This window comes from Oreochromis niloticus, linkage group LG1, assembly GCF_001858045.2.
Source record: "Oreochromis niloticus isolate F11D_XX linkage group LG1, O_niloticus_UMD_NMBU, whole genome shotgun sequence".
Classification (NCBI taxonomy): domain Eukaryota; kingdom Metazoa; phylum Chordata; class Actinopteri; order Cichliformes; family Cichlidae; genus Oreochromis; species Oreochromis niloticus.
This window is the reverse complement of record NC_031965.2, coordinates 12,412,012-12,432,252: the sequence shown is the minus strand read 5'-3', so window position 1 is coordinate 12,432,252 and position 20,241 is coordinate 12,412,012. Positions and strand designations below refer to the sequence as shown.

Genomic DNA, 20,241 nt, shown 5'->3' with positions numbered 1-20,241 from the left:
TTGCAACTTGACTCTCACTTCCTCTCATATAGACAGTAGGCACTGATGTTGGACTAGCACACATAACTGGACAAGCCATGAATAGACAGGGTTAATGCTTCTGTTATGAGGTGTGGACTTCCCCCCACCACATTGTAAGGAGTTGTTAAAATACCAGTTAGGAGGCACAGAGACCAGCAGTGGACTAGTGTTATGCCACTGGGATGCCCTAGCCCCTTGCTTACACTCCAGGTGTTTATCCTGACCATCAAAAGCAATGTGGGGTTCAGTGTCTTCTTCAAGGACACTTCAACATGTGAAGGAGAGGAGCTAGGAACTGAACTGTGTGATTAATGGAGAACCTGCTGTATCAGTATCCCCTGTAAAACAATTCAGAGTACATTCAGTGTCACATTACCTCAGTAATTATGTTGTACCACACCTAAACGAGGAAATGAATAAATAAATACAAACACACAGTCATCTATATGTTACTAATAATGTATTAATATTAACTAATGCTTACTCTTGTTAACCCTATTTCTCTTGCTTGGTCTCTGCTCAGGATTGAGCAGAGGAGAGCAGGATGTTGCGTCTTTAAGAGTTAAGAAACTTGAAACCGTGTTTGCGCAACAATCATTGCGGCTCCCAGCCGCCAAAGTGTCTAGACTGGCACATGATGGCGGGAATCAACCAATGGCTCCAGAGCTTTCCTCTGGGGCCCCGAGAGAGAGAGAGAGAGAGAGAGAGAGAGAGAGAGAGAGAGAGTCAACACCAAACGAAAACCAAGGCGCTGTGATTTTGGTTTCAAAATAAAAGTGTAAAAGTTCCGGAAAATTGTATCTTTTAGAATCAGAGTCAGAGAGACTTTTAATCCCAGAGGGAAATTGAGTTGAGCATATATACAACAAACGTCAAGCACTCATATAAAAGGAAGTGTAGAAACAGAGATATTAACAGATAAATATTAAGATAAGAATAGAGATATAGGTGGAGATACAAATATAAATGTAAATATACATATAAATATAAAAGGACACAAATATTTGTGCACATATATGTCAGAAATGTGTCCACACAAGAGCAAACAATCAAAAATAATACTATTAAATGAATAATGGCATTCTTTAATGAAAACAAGAAAGAAAAAAAACTCCTAAGTTACTTTCAGGAAGTTTACAGTAAATTCTGTCTACCTACGACACGCTTTTTAAACCTTATTCGTGGCAGTGGATTTGGCCTTTCTCACTCTACAGTGTGGATAAACGCTTTTGGATCCCCCCAAAAACTTTCTCGTTTTAACTGCTGTAGGTTTTATTTTGAAAAGTTACCATTGGATAATCCAGGTTTTATTCCGTCTGACTTGACTGAAGCGTGTGTCCGTGTGTGTTTGCGGGAGCGTGTGTGCACGTGTGAACGCGTGTGTTTGTGTGTGTGCGTCCTAAAAGTTCCTGCAGGGGAGTGGAGAGTGGAGTAATTCCAGCTCTCTTTAAAACAACTTCTCAGCACGGATTCCGTCCTGGAGTTTGGCACCGGAGTGTCCGATCATCTCCGCTTTATCCCGGGACACTGACGCGGAGTTCCTGCATCCCACACAGCGACAGAAATCGAGATTTCAGTGTTGCAAGGATTTATTTTTTGAAGCCAAGGAACCACGAAGGGATCGAAGAGGCTCGAGTCTGGAAAGTCTGGAAAAGTTCTGAGTTTCTGATTGTGATGGTCTTTCTGTTCATGTAAGCTGATCCTGGCCCTTTGGGCGGTCTGACTATGTTCTGTGAATTGTGTGTGGGACCTTCAGAGTGTCGAGGAGTTAACGGCTTTGTGAGAGGGAAGGCGAAAGTTGTGGCTTAATTGAGTTGGCGACAGCAGGTCACTGAGCAGTGACTGCATGTAGCCTTCTCCCTCATCAGATGTTCGGTGATGTTTAACGCGATGCGTGATTGATCATTACCTTCTAATGCTGCGAGGAAGCCTGGAAACGGTGACCACCGGCTGCGCACGCTGTGCGCACCGTGCACAAACTCACGGTCTTGTGCGTCGAGTGTAAATCGATGTGGCATCTCCCGAGAAGCGGACGGGACCGACGGGACTCATCCGAAACTGTTTAGGTTGTCGTATGTTCAAGTCGAGACGCCCAGGTCTTGTACGGCGACTCTGGAGAAGCCGTGTGGTCACAGAGAGCGACGGGCGGGATGGAAGCAGACGAGGTGAAGGAGAGCGGAACGGTGAGTGGGGCAGACACTCGGGAAAGCTCCACAGACACGAGCAGCGGTCGATGACACACACCGACACGGCTCCGGGACTCACGGGGGAGGCTGGAGACCTGACAGAAGGCGCGGAGAGAGAGGACGAGGAACAGCCCGACGATGACCGGGGTGCCATGTGCGTCCCGGAGCACAGAGGCTCTCGGCGAGGACAGGAGGGCGACAGCAGGACGGTGACGTGTTGTTTATTTGGGGAATGGGATTTCAGACCTCGGAGCTCTTACTGGGCCGCGAGAAAAGACGGAGCTGGCCCCTGTCAGTGCGCACCGAGGCGTGGGGTGCTGGAGGAGGACCTTGCGAGCACCGCTCACGCTTTTTTGAAGAGACTCAAGGAGAGATCTCTGGACGCCTTAGTGAAGGCTGTGGAGACCAAAGGAGGGATACCCGGCGAGTGCGTTATGGTGCCGAATACTGAGCTGCGGCTCGGTGCTCATCACATCTCTCCACACTATCTCCTTTGTAAGCTGTTCCGCTGGGGCGACCTGCCGCTCTCAGCGCGACTCAAACCGCTGTGCCACTGCCAGAGCTTCGGTGCGGTGGACAGCGCAAAGGTGTGCTGCAATCCTCATCACTACAGCCGCTTATGTGGGCCAGGTAAGGACACTGACACCGGAGGGGAGGGGTTGTGGAATCAGAGAACATCGATCAAACTCATTAATCAGACATCATCCCTCAGAAGAGACCATTATAAATGCCCTAAACACCGAAATATCCACCAATATATCCAACCTCGAGATTCAGTTATCTGAAACCATCACACACACCTTCACGAGGGCCCCTGCTCTCCCCCCAGAATCCCCTCCAAGCTGGTAGGCCTTGCAGAAAGTTAGTCTCATACAAATAAAAAAAAAAGGTGTATTTAATTTATGCTTTATGCTACATAAAGATTGATGACCTGTATAACTACATTATAACGAATAGCACAATATTAATGGGAAATTCCAACAAATATGTATCGCTCGCCTGAGGCCTGCAGCTGAAGAAGAAAGTCAGTATTGTTAAAGTGTCAAGCATTTCTTTTCCTGCAGTTATTACAGATGAACTCATCATGCATTTGCAGGCGTCTAACTGGCTGCACTTCCAGCTGACAGTGCGAGTCTGTTTTTTCTTCTTGTGTTTTATCGTCTGTCTTACAGGTTTATGATCTATTCATAACTCTTTTTTTTTTTAAACTTTGGTCAACCATTACTTTGGTCCTTCTGCACATTCCAATCACGTTACACGCTTATTTCAATTTTCGCAAAAACTCTGACGCTTTCCACATCATCCAAATGGAGGTCGCACTCAAATTGCACTTAGGCTCTTTTTCCTCTGACAAGGAGGTCCTCCTCTTGTTATTTAGGTTAAGGAGTGCCGATAATATACAGTTTGCATAGCGCTGGCGCCAGACTGACTCGCTGGGTATCTGACTGACTGAGGACTCCGGCAATTACTGGCTCTGCTCTTAAAGGGGCCGCAGCCACAAACTTGTGTCCACTTTGGAGTAAAGGATTTAGTCCAGCAGCAGCAGAATTATGGAGCTTTTAGAGCCGCTTTAACACAAAAGTCATAATGAGAGCTTGTGTGAAAGAACTGAAACATAAAGAAGAAGTAACAGGGGGTAAAAAACGAAGCAAAGACTTTTAAGAACAGAGTGCATCAGATAAAGAAGCAAATACATTATCTGGGGTGAAATACTTAACTGGGGGTCTGATGGGATGTGACTTGTGTTGATTAAGCATATTTATTTAAAAAGCTCCAAAGGAATGCCAGATATGAGCTGTACAAATATTCCCCACGCTTTAAGTTATTTCCTTGATCTAGGGTAGAAGGTATGTCGATACAAAGTGAAATTACAGACACACACAGGCTTATGAACATATTTTCCCATGAAAAATAACACAGTGTAAAGTTTAACTGCAGTGCTGCATTCAGGTCTTGCATGTGTTACCATTTGCTATAACAGCAGGTATGTTTAAAGACTTCCCTAAGGAGAAAATACTTGTTATGTGAGTGTAGGCTCTAGTTTTTTTGGGGGGGGGTTGAAGCAAAATGTCTTCAATTTTGAACTGAGAGACAGAGTTCGACATGTTTCATTCTTGTGTGCCTCCTCGCATAATTGTACATCTAATAAAACCTCGTGGACTTGATGCATGTTTACGATATAATTAATAAAACAGTAATGAACTAACCGTGCATACTGTGCGTGGCAGTCCTCATTGAGCCTTTATTTTAACCTCATGTTTTTTGGCTGTTCCTACAGAATCGCCTCCACCTCCATACTCTCTGTCCCGTTCAGACGAACACAAGCCACTGGGTGAGTTTGGAGAAAAAAATGGCCACCACAAAACAAAGTAGGAAGGAGTTCATTATATCTTTCATCTGAAAATACTGACTTTATTTGATATAAGACACTTGTGCTGAAGGAGACACATGATGGTGGTGTGTTATGATAAAACAGTCCCCTGTTTCATTGATCTGACAATTATGCTTTCAGATTAACGGATTGATTAATCATTTTGTGCACTGTCAAAGAAAGTCCAAGGTGTCCTATCGACAGTCTAAAAATCAGCGAAGCTTGAGCTTTAATAACAAGAATATTTTTATTGTTTGATAAAGGATTCAAGGAGTGCTTGATTACCAAAATCATAGTTGGGGAAAAAATAACCCGGATCTCACACTTCTACTGTATGCCTGTGCTTTTTCTTACATTTCCCAGACTCATCTCTGTCTTACACTGAAACTGCGCCACCCCTCTTCTCCAATCCGCCTCTCAATATGCCAAGAGACTACACAGGTGAGTAACTTGCATAATAACTGCTGGCTTTTTTTGCTTTTCCTGCAGTGCATGGTGAAGAAAGCTGATTCTGAAGAAAGGAAAAGTTCTCACAATTAAGTTGGAAGCACAAATGGGGAAAACGTTTTTGAGACAGGCATCCCGTCTGAATGTTTACATAAAACCCAAATTATATTTGCTGGTGGTGTTATGTTGTGCTTTTCCCCTGTTTTCAAAGGCCGCAAAGGCAACAGAAAACTCCGCTGCATAAAGCTTCTATTGTCAGAGAGGCACGGAGGGCTCGGTGGGGGTCTGGGGTCTCGCTATCTAGATGCCACAGCAGTGTAGGCTTTCTGTCTCTCTTTCCCCCGTCTATGCTTTCTGCACAGCAAAATATTTCACTGCGACGAAGCTGCAACAAGATCCCTGTGCATACTCTCAATCCCCTTTTGCCTCTCTAACCACCCATCCCCCTCTTTCCCTCTTTCTTCCCTCAAATCCCTTCATTCCTCTCTGCAATTGAGCAGTGGAAAGAGGCTGGCACTTTGGGGGCGGGGGAGCCGAGCGGCTCTGATGAGGCGGCGATGTAGAGCTCTGTGTGTGTGCGCGGACGCGTGTGTGTATGCGGTAAAGGGGGAGAAGGGGCTCAGGGCTGCTTTGGACAGGAAACAGCCCCCTCTAGATGATGAAACTGGAGCTTTATTTGTTTACGTGCTGGGGTCGGGTGGAGAGGTCCTCGCAGTGTTAGAAGAAACCCACAAACCTACTCGATCAAGCCTCCCCGAGCTCGCTTGTGGACGGTGTTGAAAGGTGAATGGGCAGCCTATGAAGTCTGCGTAGTGTAGCCATGGTATCGTTGACCTTTATGAGGAGTCACTGAGACCTTTTTTTTGGAGAGGGGTGAGGGGGGTTTGTTGTGCCCAGAAGTTAACTGGAGACCTTTAGTTAAAGTTGATGTTGGAAGCAGAAGCAATTTATTGAGTTGTTATGCGCGTTTTCCAGGGGCAGAGCCTTAGCCAGCTTTTTTAGCAATACTGAGGTCGGCAGTCCTCCCAAAGCACACGTCACCCCTCTCAGAAGAGTTTGAGCTGAAATGCGAGCAAGAAGATGCTTTAATTTAATATAAACTGTCCACCTGCATTCACCCTACAAATCAGATTTCTGTTGAACATCATCATGAATGTGTAAGATTGTTTTTTGGATAGTTTTGGAGAAGTCATCCACAGTTGTTTATGAATGACTAACAGTCACTGCACACTTTCTGAGGTCAAACAATTTACCTGATTTGTGAAAGTGTTCTTATTTTAGCAGACTGTGTCCCAAATCATCCACACTCGGTCAGAAGTCCATCGAATGTCAGGTTTTTGACTTTCTGATTAATGAGTGAGGGGGAACCATCTATTGTTTGCCTGTCTATATGAATGGAAGTGTATCAGCTTCCTTACAGCATGTGGTGTGTTGAGTGTATAGTCAAGTCAGTTTGTGTGTGTGTGTGTGGTCTCTGATCCCCTGCCCCCCACCCCAGCACTCTGGAGCCGAGAACCAGAGCGGAGGCCAAGAGGCATGAGTAGGAGTGAGACTTGGGTAAACAGAGGCAGCCAAGAAATCTGCATGTAGCTTTTGTTGTTAACTCTGACAGGTTAGAGGACTCCTGTTTTGAGCTACAAGCTGGGTGAATAACAGGAAGTGAGCTGAACGTGAAGCCTACTTAAACATGTATCAGAATGAGCGTAGCTGTCACAACCTCCCCCCGAAAAAACCCCTTGATGTTGGTAAGATCTTTCAAGAGTGTAAATGAATCTCTTTTATTGTGCAGGTAATCCTTTGGCATATCATCTAAAGCTTGCAGTGTTTTCTTTAGGACAAAAACAAGCGTTGGACATGTGCTTTGGCACTTCAGCATCTTTTTTCATTCCTTTAAAAACCAGCTGTGTACTCACAGCTTTAAAAAAAAAAAAAAAAAAAAAAGCGCAACAGCAGGGTGTGGTCCATACATACCTTTGCCCTGGCCTCTTTTATCATTCAATCAGTTAACGTTTCCTTTAAACCACAGCAAACAGCTCTGCTTTGAAAAAGAGTGTTTCTGCTGGAGGTTTAGTAGACTTATATCTGCTGGGATCGTCCCCCTGTGACTCCAACAAAATGTGCCGTTCAGCTGCTTGTGTGTGTGTTGTGTGTGTGTTGTGTGTGTATGTGTATGACAGGGAGAGAGACAGGGAGGAATTTCTGTCTGACTCGGTGATAAGATCGTCTCAAAGTACTCGCATAGGGGTTCTATCAGGGCAAACACACACACACGCTTTCATCAATCACGCGATTTGTTGGAGGGGATTTTTCCTCTTCGTACCTTTAACATTGATGTATAACTGAACAGGCCTGCTGTGTACTGTACTTGAAGGTGTGTGCTGGCTTTTCCTCTGATTCTTCTGACTGTAAGTTTTTCTCTCTGAGCTTGGAATGAAATTTGCTTTTTCACGGTTGTGGCTGTCAGTTTGGAAGCGTAATGAAATTTGGTCCTAATGTGGATGAGACTAATAAATGCCTTCCACTTAGCATAGCCAATGGGTCAAACTAAAAAACAAAGAGGTCTTATTAGCCTGAGCTGACATTAAAAGTTAAGGTGTTAGTGTAACCGGTCTGTTCCTGCATTGTGTCTGACAGTGAAAGACCTCCAAGTCAAAAACTTGCCCGTTTCAGCTCCTATAACCAAATATAAACGGGATGAGAGTTAGCTCAACCCACGACAACTTCCAAGCTAGCAAGGCTTATTTGGTCATGCTAGCATTAGCATTGCCTATACACATATGTCGCACACATGTACCACATATTCACAGCATCTAGTAAAGACAAGCGTAATTATGACAATAATGAACCAAAAACACACAATCAGAAACATCAGGGTGGATAAAAATATAATTAGTGCTGGAAAAGAAATGACACTGACCTCTCCCACAGGGGAATCGAAGAAAACGGGAAAGCCCAAAGAGGTACCCCAAATTTATAGGGTTGCACTAAAGAAGAAGAAAAGGATAAGGAAGGGCTCTAACTGATAATGAAGATAATTACAGGCTTGGAGGTCCTAAAAGTCAGGTATTCCAGGAACATTTTAGGGTTTCGAACACTTTTTATGTAATTATAACAATATGCAATTTATGACCCGGTTACATTAGCACATTTGTGTCAGCTGTACAGGTTAGCTTCTACAAGCTGTAGCTGTGTTCTGAAATTTGATATTGAGGAATTTAGTATTGACAGCATCTGCACAGAAATGTTAGAGCCTTTTCTGATTTCAGGAAAAAAAATGGTTTAATTTCTAACAATAATAGACTTGGTAACTGATGGTTACCTGCCTTGGTATAGTTGGCTGGACAGATTCATGGTTTCTTAGAGCAGTGCTCATCGGTTTCATAGGCAAGATGAGTGGCCAATCAAAAACAGCTATCAAAATTTAAACATACAGCTTATTTGAATTACTGTAGCAGTTAAAAAAATTTTTTTTTGGAAGGTCTCGATAACGGAGGGCTGATTGTACATTATTGTCGTAATCTTTGCTGTTGTATGTGAGAACCCTGGGCAATGAGTTCTGTTTGTGGTTTGTTTAAAAGTGCTGATTTCACAATGCATCCATCCTTTTCTTGTAAAACTGGAAAACAATAAATCTATCTGAGGGGGGAAGCAGTTAAACGTATACTCCCAAACTAATGTAGCACATCTAGAAACAAAGACCTACTCTTGATGGTGTTGCAAATTAGTTGGAACACATTTGTTGTCTGGCTTTAGTTTAAAAATAAAAATAAAATGTACTCCTGCACTGCATGGAAGTCTTTTGTAAACTCTAATTTAGTAACGCTGTACAAAGAGTTTCATTTTTCTCACCAAAGGTAAATGCACCTGATTAAATTTAATTCATGGTGTGATATAATTGTATAACTATGATAATCCCAACACTAGTTGCAGATTTCCATACATCGAATAACAACTTGCAAACCTGCTTTTTAAATACTGAGAAAGGCAATAAGTAGAGAGCTGATTGTAGCTTCTCTGGCGTCGATCAGCAGTCAGGATGTGCCATTTACTGGACAAAACCAGAGCTAAGTGACCTTCCCATCCAAACACGAATCAGATGACATCAAGACACTTTCTGGCCATCATGTTAAAACTCGCAGCCTAACAACATGCTAACGCTAACCATGTTGACTCAAGAGCCGTTTTCGCACATAAACTCTAGCATTTAGTGTTAGCATATTATTCATAAGTGGTCCCCTGTCATCACACCATCACATAGCCCAAAAAAAGTAAGGATTTTGTAGGTGTAGCTTCTTTGTAAAACCTTTATTAGTAAGTTAAAATACAAATGAATGCGTTTTGTCCTGTTAAAAGGGAGTTTTTCCTCCCCACTGTTGCCAAGTGCTTGGTCAGAGGAGACTGTTTGATTGTTGGGTTTTCCTCTGTGTTATTGTAGAGTCTTTACCCTACAATATGACGTACCTTAAGGAGACTGTTGTTGTCATTTTGTGCTATATAAATACAACTGAATTGAAATTAACTGAATTCGCGATTATCTCAATTCTTATAATTTTATTTAGGCTGACTGTTGTCGACTCTTGCTTTAGTGTACTTCGTGCCGCTTCACGCGCATGTTTAAACACTGCGTGCAGATGCATCTTGCTCACATTTGCAGCACGTAACATAAAATGTATCATAAAATGTAAATACTTACATTCAGCCTCGGGACAAATTTTATATTTTTGGCATAGATGTTGTGTTTCAGCCGCTTTCTTGTCCTTCTGGTGTGTAATGAGTATAACAACCTTGTTTTACTAGCATTTCAGTGAGCGCTGTGTATGTTACTCACCACATTATCAAGTGTGCCATATGCGGATTCATGTACATTTGACGGCACTGAGAGTTTAGCTAAACAGTGCCGAGAGTTTGCGATGTCTTTGTCATCTTTCACCATATGACATTCTTGTGCATGTCAAACATTTGCTCGTCTTCTTGTCATTAGCCCATGGCTTTTGAACATGTGGAAACAAGTAAGGCAATGATACTTAGAGGACATTAGTATGCCCTGGATGAAATGAGGTAAGACAAGAGGACTGGTCCCTTTTTGCCCTCAGTAATCATATTTTGGGGGCTTGTTTGGTTAAGCAGAGCAAGGTATCAGCCAAACATCCTGTCTCAAAGCCCTGTCTGCACTCACAGCAGCATTAACCCCATGAATTGGCCCTTTGACTGATGTGGCACGGCCCAGGAATGTTGGGAAATTGGGAAGGTGAGGGGGAGCGGGGTCTCCGAGTAAAAGGAGTAGGTGGGGGATAAGGGGAGGAGGGGGTCTGACTCTTGGGAGTGACATGTGATACATGTTTGAACATATCGCCGTTAATACTTAAGAAACGTGGAGTGGAACTGACATTCTTGGAAGTTTGGAAGCAGGCAGTTTTAAGAGTTTTGACGGTGCTCCCATGTTACGTTTAGCTCGGAAGATTTTTGGGAATTTGCCCACCAAAGCGATGCTGCTCTCAAGTAAAGGCTTTACTCTCAGAAGCAGAATATTAAATTAGATACCTAGATTAAAAGAAACAAAAACAAAAAACGTCATCACTTTCAGATGCTTGATAAATTGCGCAAAGACACAAAATAAACACCCGCATTCTGCCGTGTCCGGTGCGAATCCTTCTGCCGCCGCCTGAATGGATCCTCCCGGTGACCTGAACCTCCAGTCTGTTTGCTGGCACGCGTACAGCACTTGCTCCTATGCCTGACTGAGACACATTAGACTATGGAATTCAACATCAAGTGCCGGCCCATTAACCATTTGCCATTTCCTCAAATATTTTCCACTGCGCCTCTTTTTCACTACAAGCAGCCGCGCGGGCGAGGACGCAGCACACAACTCGCTCAGTTTATTGTGTTTGTGACCTTTTTTTTTTTTTTTTTAACACATTTTGGACTGAATGCCATGTTATTACAGCCCTGCTCCCTGAGAAAATACAGCACTGAAGGGAATATCTGGAAGATCTGACATGTTCTGGATGTGGCATTTCTCTCAGTTGGGGAGCGCCAATATTAAACTTTAAAGGTTTTGTATTTTGCAGTTTAATTCTGCAGTGCTCTTCCCATAACTTTTGTGGCTTAGACCAAAGCACAGAGCAGATTAACATCTGAAAGAAAAGTAACAAATAAGAGTAAAGTTAGATTTCTGATTTTCCAAGATAGCAAACAAATGTTAAAAAGCAACAAAAAAAGAAACAGGGATAAGTGATATTTGAAAACATAGAGGTGAAATGAAATATATATTCATGTTGATTAACCAGTAATTTAACATGTCGAGACAGGGAGACAGAGAGTAATTGTATGTTTGTTTCTGTCAAATAAAAAGGGTTAATGGTTTGTATAGATGGGCTTTATTTGCCTTTCTGATAGCAGACCCAGAACATGTCAGCCACACTTACCAAACCCTCCAGGTTCCCTTATTTTATTTCCCTATAGAAAAACAATAGAGGGGTTTAATACTTTCCAACTTTTTAAAAGTATTTTTGGCTCTGTCTCAAATTTAATCAAAAAGCTGTAAAATCTGTACTCACTGAGGTGTCCGAAGCTCTAGTTTTGACACGTCACGTACGTCACGTCGCCTGTCGGGGCGAAGATGCCCCCCAAAAGCAGCCAACATGAATTATAGTGTATGTGAGTATCTGAGGTCCCTGTGCCTAGAATAGATTGCTTGAGCGGGTTGTGTTTTCTTGATTTTCTTTTTCATTATGATAGATGCGGCAGTAGTCTGTGCATATGTTTAAACGCCGCGTGCAGATGCATCTCGCAGACATTTCTAAATGAAGCAAAGTGAATCAGCAGGCTTCCAAGTTCATACACTAAGAAGACGTTACTCATTTGTAGCCATCCTGGTGATTAAGCAAAGGTTGTCGTTTCATTGTTCACAAAAACCTTTTCTCCTCTCTTTCATTATGTCTTCTGCTCTTGTTCCCTTCCTGCCCTTACTGAAGATCCACCTCTGCTGTTGCTTCTCCACAGTTCTTCTGCTTGCTTTTTGCTCTCGTAGTCTTGCTCTCCTCTCTTTCGGCCCATGTTGTCAGGCAATCACAATTTAAAATAAGGTTTAAATTACAGGACTGGCTGTGGCTTTCCGTTGTTCCCTCAGAGTTTTTGCCAACTCGCAATTTGGCTTTTAATGGAATCCTGCCATGCTGCTGAACCTAAAGATCCTTTGCAGATGTCGACAGGCTCTGACTCTATGAAATGTAAGAAACTGTCGCCAGCACCGTGAGCTCCGAAGGCAACCCTGAGCTAAGACGCACGTTAATTAATATTTGTAGGTATTTTCAGGACTTGTAGCCGCCTGTTCACCCCGCTTTGGAAACCACTTTTGACGCCATTTAAGTGTCATCATTTGATTTTGATGACTGAATGACGAGAAATAGTAAATGCGCTCTTGCACGCGTCGCCCTCCGCTAAACGACTGCAGGCCCTCGTGTCACCTCGCTTTTGGTCCACACTCCTGCGTGCGCGCCTGAGCTGGAGTTTCACATTCTGATAATTCTCCCAAATTACATTTTAGTGGAATTCCATAACTCCTTCTTCATAGTGGAACAAATGGATCTATTCCACCAATAAATGCGTGTAATTATGTTGTGAGGAGTGAAGGCCATATAGTCGGACCACGTGAGGCTCAATGAGAGACTTGTCAACTTGACCCCTGTGACTGGCTGAGGGAGGGTGGGTGGGGGGAGGAAGTGTTGAGGAAGAGGGCCTGTCCAGGAATGTGTTGGGAGGGGAGAGCTGTCAACTACCGAGCTCCGAAGCAGCCCTGCGTCTGCTTTTCGTGCCTCGGTTCAGACGTTAATCATCTTTCTTTGAGTCATTTGTGCACTTTAAACTATGCATTGTCTTAAGCAAGCCAGATTTAAGACTCTAAGTCTTTAGTGGTGATGATACCTGCGTATGTATCTCTGGCGGCTCTGTAGGTGCACGCACAGTTGCATGTATAGGAGAAGCACAATGGGAATAAAAAGCTAAAAACTGACCACAGATGAGATCATTTTGCAAAGCCAACTGCAGTGCAAGCATTTACTTTCACAAATTATATCAATCTATCTAAAGTTTTTGCTGACATAAAGCCTTTCAGTCCCTTCAAGAATCACAAACAAGAGCCATTTATTGTAGGATTTACAGCCTGAGAATTTGGAGGATCGTGTTAAATAAATATCGCCAGAATTTGAGTTTCCATTTTTTTTTTTTTTTTTCTGTTATGGCCGAGGTGATGGCATAAACACGACAGTGGAGTTGTCCAGGATGCGAGTTGTATGCAAAACCCGAGACATTCCTTGGCTCGAGTTGTTTGGCACTTTGAAGTAGCAGCAGAAATGCAGGAAGCTCGTTACTTTCGCTCTTCCTTTCTAAACCGCCTCCGAGCACTTCTCCCTAGGAATTTTACAGGGACACACTGTAACTTTACTTCAGCTCAGTCGGGCTGGTCCAAAGGACGTCTCCAGCTGGCGAGGCCAGGTTTGTGTCTCCTGTGCCGTTAAACATGAGACATCGCCAGTCACACACCGCTCCATCACACAGATCCACTTCACAATGGAAAAAAAAGAAGGAGAAGGAATGAGTGTGTGTGTGTGCAGGAATGCGTGTTTGTGTGTGTGTGTGAGCAAGAGCCCCACTGTGTTCGACTGTAAAGGCCACGTCTGGCGATAAGGCAGCCCGCTGATGGTAGAGATAGTCGAGACGCCAGCTTAAATGTGGCTTGCTGGATTGAAGTTTTTTCCCTGTAATGATAGTTGTCTCAAACAACATAGAATCTACCATTTGTAGGCAGGGAGGGGTGTCTCTCTCTCTCTCTCTCTCTCACACTTTTTCTCTGTTTTTTTTCCCCCAACTTATTTGATTTTATTTCTACTCTTTTAGGATCTTTGGCAGGAAGTTGAATCAAAACAAAGCATTTTAAAGGCGATCGACGATGGTCAGTAGCTAAATTCTATCCTCCCTTCTCGTCCCTCTGTCCCCCTCACACTCCCTCCTCATCCCCGCCCACCCCCTTCCCAACCCACCCACTTCTTTCAGCACAGTGGAAGAGTCTAATAACTGGAGGGGAATCTAATCCTTGGCACTGGATGAAAGACGAGGGTCTCCCTCCCTCCCTCTCTTTCTCACAGTCTCTTTCTCTCTCTTCATTTTTTCCTTGGATGCTGGTTATGCTTGGCAGGTTCTTGCTCCCTCTCGTTCCCCCGCTCCCTCTCGTTCCCCCGCTCCCTCTTTCACCCAGTCTACCCAGTCTCTCTTTTCCTCTGTCTCTCTCTTTTTTACTCCTCTGCTTCCCATCTTGTCCTGCACAGCTTTTCTCTCCAGGTTACAGTTTGGAGGAGGAAGCCTCCACTGTTCAAACAGAGAAAACAAAGCAGGAAGTTTGGAGGAAGTTAAAGTAGCTTTACAGCTACAGACATGTAAACAGCCAGCTTATTAGCATGTTTGCTTCACATATGCAAAATATGTTCATAACCAGTTAAGCTTTTATGCATCATTTTGTCTGCTAAGGGGGGCCTCACATCATATTCCCAACATTGTTACAGGAGGGAAAACAGAGAGATGCGGAAATGTAAGATAAAAGATGAGTGTTGGCGTCCCCGTTTGAAGTCCAGGTTTAACAATCTGTGAGCATCCGGCAGGAAACTGACTGTCTGACCTCTGAACTTTGATTGCCACTGCCTTTTACTTTGTTTGTGCAGTAAAGTTGCAGCTTGTTGTCGTGTATATTCCCACCTTTGTTCAACCCCTAAAGTTCAGTGGGCGTCTCGGTGAGATTGGCACTAAGAGACAGCGATTTTGAAATGAAATAACAAAGGCTACTTATCTAATTGGTAAACAGGGCTGTTAAATGGAGGTTGGCTTAAATGCTTGCAGGACTTTGTAATTGCTGCCAGCCCACGTACAGATGCGGGCATGCATACACACCAACAAAGTCCCACAGACACACACACACACATGGCTTTTTGACTTCCTCCAGTTGAATATAAACATGCTGATAACCTCCAGCTTCAACCCCTCTTTTAAAATTCCATTGAAGAAGTCGGTTGCCCTCCTCCTCCTCCCTCCCTCCTTCATCGTTCTCACACAAGCTGGTTACACCTTTACTTGGATGATAGCCAGGCCGAGCGTGATGACACAGAGGACTCTGCCAGAAACATTAAACATGCCTCGCTGTCAAAATGCTGGTGGAAATTTTGATTTAGTATTTTGAACTTTACAGCAGGTCAGTCATTCTTAAATTTAATAAAGTCTCCACAAGCACACTTCAGGCGTGCATGAGACCATAAATAAAGAGAGCAGGAGGAGATCTAAATTCTTATGAGTGCTCATGTCTTCTAGCTGCTGCCTCTTATGTTTCTATTTCCAATATACTATCCAGCTTTGAATACTGAGGGTGTCTGAAATGTAGAAAGCCAGCCTTTAAAGCCATATTATTTGCCCCATCATTCATCATATGATTGAAATTAAAGTGTGCCGTGCCTTTTGAAAGAAAACCTTAAAAGTTCCAGTTTGTTTTAAGTCTTCTTTGGGAATTAAGTTGATCGTGAGCTCATAAAGTCTCCCTGTGTTTCCCCAGACATGTTTGCGTTGCCTTATTACAGGGAAGAGCATGGCTTGTAAAAGTGTGTGTTTGTGTTTGTGTGCGCGTGAGCGAGCCACGAAGAGATAGAGTGGGAGAAAGAGAGCGATCCTAGCTAGCCGTGCAGCCCGCTCTCTTATTGGAGAGCTGTAAAAACTGCAGTCCGCAGGAGTTGCCAGCCTGGAATTCACTAATGACACACGTGGGCCTCAGATGAGAAGTGCAATTTTGTGTGTGTGTATGTGTGTGTGTGTTACAGTCATACTGTTTGGATCAGAGGGCTCAATTTGTGTGCGTACGTGGGCATGTGTGAGGCCCTGTCTCATCATTTTCTGTGTGTGTTTGTGCTCGTGTACAACCTCTCACATCTCTTCCTACATTTACCAACCCTTCTTCTCTGAAACCCCTGAAATGAAAATGGCCGGGGCATAAACACAAAAAACTTCAGATCTCGGTCCTCGTTTCACTTTTTTCTTTTAAAGCAACCCGCTATTGGGAGAAAGGCTGCCGCCATTTTGGCCCCTGGTAAATGAAGTCGACGGGTTTTTCGCTGGAATATGAAAGGAATGGGGCCACGGGCACATGGGTCTTTAAATCTTCTGTGTCAATAGAGTCTCTGGAGCAAAATAATGGCATCACTCTGTGTGGGAGTTAATGTGAGCTGATAGCATGAGGGCTGGGGGGTCAAGGGTTCATGGGCTTGCGCTAGGTTGACAGAGAGCTGAATGCTTTCCACCCCACTCTAAAACCTCCTCTTTAACTCAGGACCTGAAGGAGGCTTGCAGAGGGTGACGGTGAGGAGATGTCAGTGGAGTTAACAGTTTTAACCCCCTTTTCAAAATACTGCAGACGGCGACTAACTAAAGGGAAGAGCATGCGTCCGTGCAGCTGAATGGGTATAAAAATGATGTGAATCATTTACAGCGTCGAGTATTGGGACATTTTGTTTATTATTTATCAAGGGAAGGAGACCATGGTCAACACTGATGTCCATGTGTCATTTTTTAAATTGTTTTTAGATATTGTTACAAATTTAGGGCATCTAGCGAATGCTAATTTTACATAAAAGACAAACTGGAAACAAAGTAACAGCATTCATCTGTCTTTGATCTTTCAATCATATAAAAAACCTTGAAGCACCAGGAATTTCAGATGGTCCCCTCTATCATCACAGTCCTTCCTCTAGAGCTCAGAGTCAAAGTGAATAAATGTTCTATAGTACTGAGATGTGGTAACTTAGGTAAGCTGTAACCGTCCACGCCATTCAGCCATTGTGGGCTGCATTGACCCGAAGTGTGGTAACATTTCTCGGGAAGTTGCATTGTAAGTTACGATGTAGATTTTCCGAAGAATTCCAATCTAATGAACTGTGGGTGCATTTTAGCACATCAAGCTGTGCTAAAATAAAGTCTTTCTCCACTTCCTAGAAAATGATTTCCTGCTTTCAAAACAGGCATGTTTTCTGTGGCCATGTGAAACCTGCTGTAGTTGTGTTAGTCTGACATATTTTGAGTGAAAAGGTTGTACTTAAACAAGATTTCAACACATAAGGTTCACACAAATTGACGACCATCAACTTAAAAAGTGAAGTAGATCGACTGATAGCTACTTCCCATTATTCCTTTTATTGATGAGTCAGAACAGATCTCAGGGATAGCAATATAAAGATGCATTTACGATGTTCTGATGTTGTGTACTTGTGCTCAGCAGTTAAAATGTCTTTTATATCATGTCACACTGATATAAAAATTAGATACACTTTACTGCTGCGATCATTACCTCATCCACTTCCTTTCCTTTTCTCTTCAGACACTGGTACCTCCCTCGGCTCAGTGACCTCTGGCGGACATCGCTCTCACTGGTGCAGTGTTGCTTACTGGGAGCAGCGCACACGCGTGGGTCGCCTTTATCCAGCCTACGAGCCCTCACTCAGCATCTTCTATGACCTACCTCAGGGCACTGGCCTCTGTCTTAGCCAACTCCAAGCCAACGCCTACCATAGCCGGCGTGATGACCCAGGCAGCCACAGCTTGTTAGGTTTTCACGGACATCACAGGCACGGAGGGAGCAGCAGCAGCAGTGTGCAGCAGATACGGAGTAAAATCGGTTTCGGCATCGTTCTGAGTCGCGAGCCGGATGGAGTTTGGGTGTACAATCGCAGCCAGCACCCGGTGTTTGTTCACTCGCCCACTCTGGACCCGCCCAGTGCTCGAGGGCTAAACGTGAAGAGGGTGATGCCGGGCTTTTCTCTCAAGGTGTTCGACTATGAGTGCTCCAGCTGGATGGCAGAGCACAGCGTAAAGCCCGAGAGCCAGGAGGGGCCCTGGGACCCCCACAGTGTTCGCATCAGTTTTGCAAAAGGATGGGGGCCCTGCTACTCCAGACAGTTCATCACTTCCTGTCCCTGCTGGCTGGAGGTGCTGCTCAATAACCACAGATAGCACGCGCACACACGCTCATAGACTCACAGGAAGCATCCTGATCCAGTATCCTAATTGTAATCTACCTAGATTTAATATAAAATTTATATATTATATAAAATATATTATACTTGTAAATACTTGAGTCATTTTTACAATGCAATTATTTATGTATAGTGTAATGTGTACATGAACAAAATAAAAAGGAACAAGAATATGCACTTTTGCCTCTATATATGCATTACAGATTCTCAGCGTCGTTTTGCAAACATAAATATGAAACTCTTATGATTTAGCAATTCCATTGAAAAGTATGCCACACACACATTGTCAATAAAGTCTTTGTATGAAGTGAATGTTTCCGTCATGTTCTTGAGTGCTTGTACCTGAGCTTCGGCTTGCTTGACTTGTATGCACATGCAGGTTTATAACATTGTCATTAATAGGATCCATTAAAGGTGAGTAACTCATTCCTGAGAAAGGTTGTTAATGTTTGAACTCAACAACCAAACAAGTACGCCTCTTCCTTCAGTGCAATAGACTTTACATAAAAGATGCACAGAGCCGCTGAAACACCATCCAGTGGTAAGTAAAATTCTGTCTTGAAGCCTCCAGCTGAACTTGTTAGTCATTGCCATTACCATCTTGGTGTTTTGAATCGAGGTCTGATAAAGGAGCTGTGGACCTCACCTTCATACTGAGGACACGCCACACTCATACGGTGTGAACTGTTAACTAAAAGGTAGCCCAACCTAATGCACACCCTGCTTTGGCATGAGGTCATTATTCCATAGACTTCAATACAATCAAGTCCTCCACCCCCTGTTGAATATTAGAAACAATGGACATTTAAGAGACTTTCACATCAGCTTCTGTCTTCATATCAACACGCAATGGTAAGTAACCCATTAAAAGGTCTTGCCCTCAAACCCACAGGTCTGCTTTCCGCATACATTTCAAGTGATGCTAAAAGTTCAGCAAGCTAACAATGGAGAAACATTCCAGGTTTGTAGTTTCTCGTTTTCATGGAGGAAGCTGAACTATAACATAAAATGTAATCATACTAATAATGCAAGTATGCACAAACACAATAGAGAAGTCTGCTGTGAAGAAAAAGGGGACTATTAATAAGTTTATAAGCTTACCAAGTAAAGCTTATGTAAGTTTTACTTAGTTTTTTGGAGGCAACGATTTTGCATAGTTTTTTTAAGTTCTGGGAACTAATTAGATTTTACAGTTGCAGATATTTTGTCTGTTTTTTGTTTGTTTGTTTGTTTTTAACCAGAGCAGAACAGATAGTTCACACTCCCAAAAAGTTGATTCTAGACCACTGATCAATTCAATGGTCTTTGATCAGTGTTGTCATGAAAATTTGCATATTAATGATCAAGAAACAGATCTCACAGCACGTTGTTCGCCAGTGGGCTGGTTTCAGTCATTCTGTAAATGTACTGTTTATAAGATTGGGGAAACCTGCAGTCAGCTGAGACTGAAGAAGTCACTTGGATGAGTGACGAAACGTTTCTCCCACTGAAAACGTTACATCCAGATCAACTTTTTGATTTCCTTACCTGGATGATTGAGCATGCATCAAGACAGATACATACCCACTCCAATGATTGGTGATTTGTACTGTATGTCTGATCTTTTAGCTGCAGTGGTTTAAATCTCCATTCATTTGTCAGCAGATATTATATTTTGTCCAGATTATAAATGTCTTGAAAACTTGACTTATCTTAGCATGGTGTGCAGTGTGTCCTTAAAAACTTACAGAAACTGGACAAGTGGAGGACAAAAGAAGAAGTGGCCTAAAAAACAGCAGATGAACAGTAACTGTCATGTCCAACCAGGGAAAAATCCAACAAAAACTTGACACAGGACCTCAGAGATACAAATGAATACAAATCTGAAAAGATTGCACATATTGATGATGAAATGAACCAAAGGAGGTCAGGAGAGAGGTACAACAGTGAGCGTCTACAGCCATCTGAAAAACACTGTGGAGGTTCTGTCATTTCAGCCAGTGGTGTTAGGGATCTTTTGAAAGTTGATGGAATTATGGAGGGACCCCAAACGCACTGCCAATGCAGAAAAGCAAACCTGGATAGAAAAACACACAGAGGAACACTATCAGTCATGGACTGGCCTCCCCAGAGCCCGGACCTCAACATTATTGAAGCAGTGTGGGATCATCTTGAC

At 43.3% G+C, this 20,241-nt stretch overlaps 1 protein-coding gene across 1 annotated transcript; it reads left to right on the top strand.

Annotated features, from left to right (window-relative positions):
• The first annotated feature begins 1,251 nt into the window (after positions 1 to 1,251).
• Positions 1,252 to 18,257, top strand: LOC100698095 (mothers against decapentaplegic homolog 6). The gene is made up of 4 exons (XM_005461566.4): positions 1,252 to 2,837; positions 4,486 to 4,539; positions 4,942 to 5,019; positions 17,432 to 18,257. Exons 1-4 carry the CDS (start codon positions 2,096 to 2,098, stop codon positions 18,061 to 18,063), a joined length of 1,506 nt encoding a protein of 501 aa, XP_005461623.1. The 5' UTR covers positions 1,252 to 2,095; the 3' UTR covers positions 18,064 to 18,257.
• Positions 18,258 to 20,241: the final 1,984 nt, after the last annotated feature.

What these genes read in the sequence shown, in the direction of transcription:
- LOC100698095 (XM_005461566.4), top strand. Translation starts at nt 2,096, where the DNA reads ATGTTCAAGTCGAGACGCCCAGGTCTTGTACGGCGACTCTGGAGAAGC. An exon ending in AGACGAACACAAGCCACTGG is followed by an intron (nt 4,540 to 4,941) that starts GTGAGTTTGGAG and finishes TACATTTCCCAG; the next exon opens with ACTCATCTCTGTCTTACACT. An exon ending in TATGCCAAGAGACTACACAG is followed by an intron (nt 5,020 to 17,431) that starts GTGAGTAACTTG and finishes TTTTCTCTTCAG; the next exon opens with ACACTGGTACCTCCCTCGGC.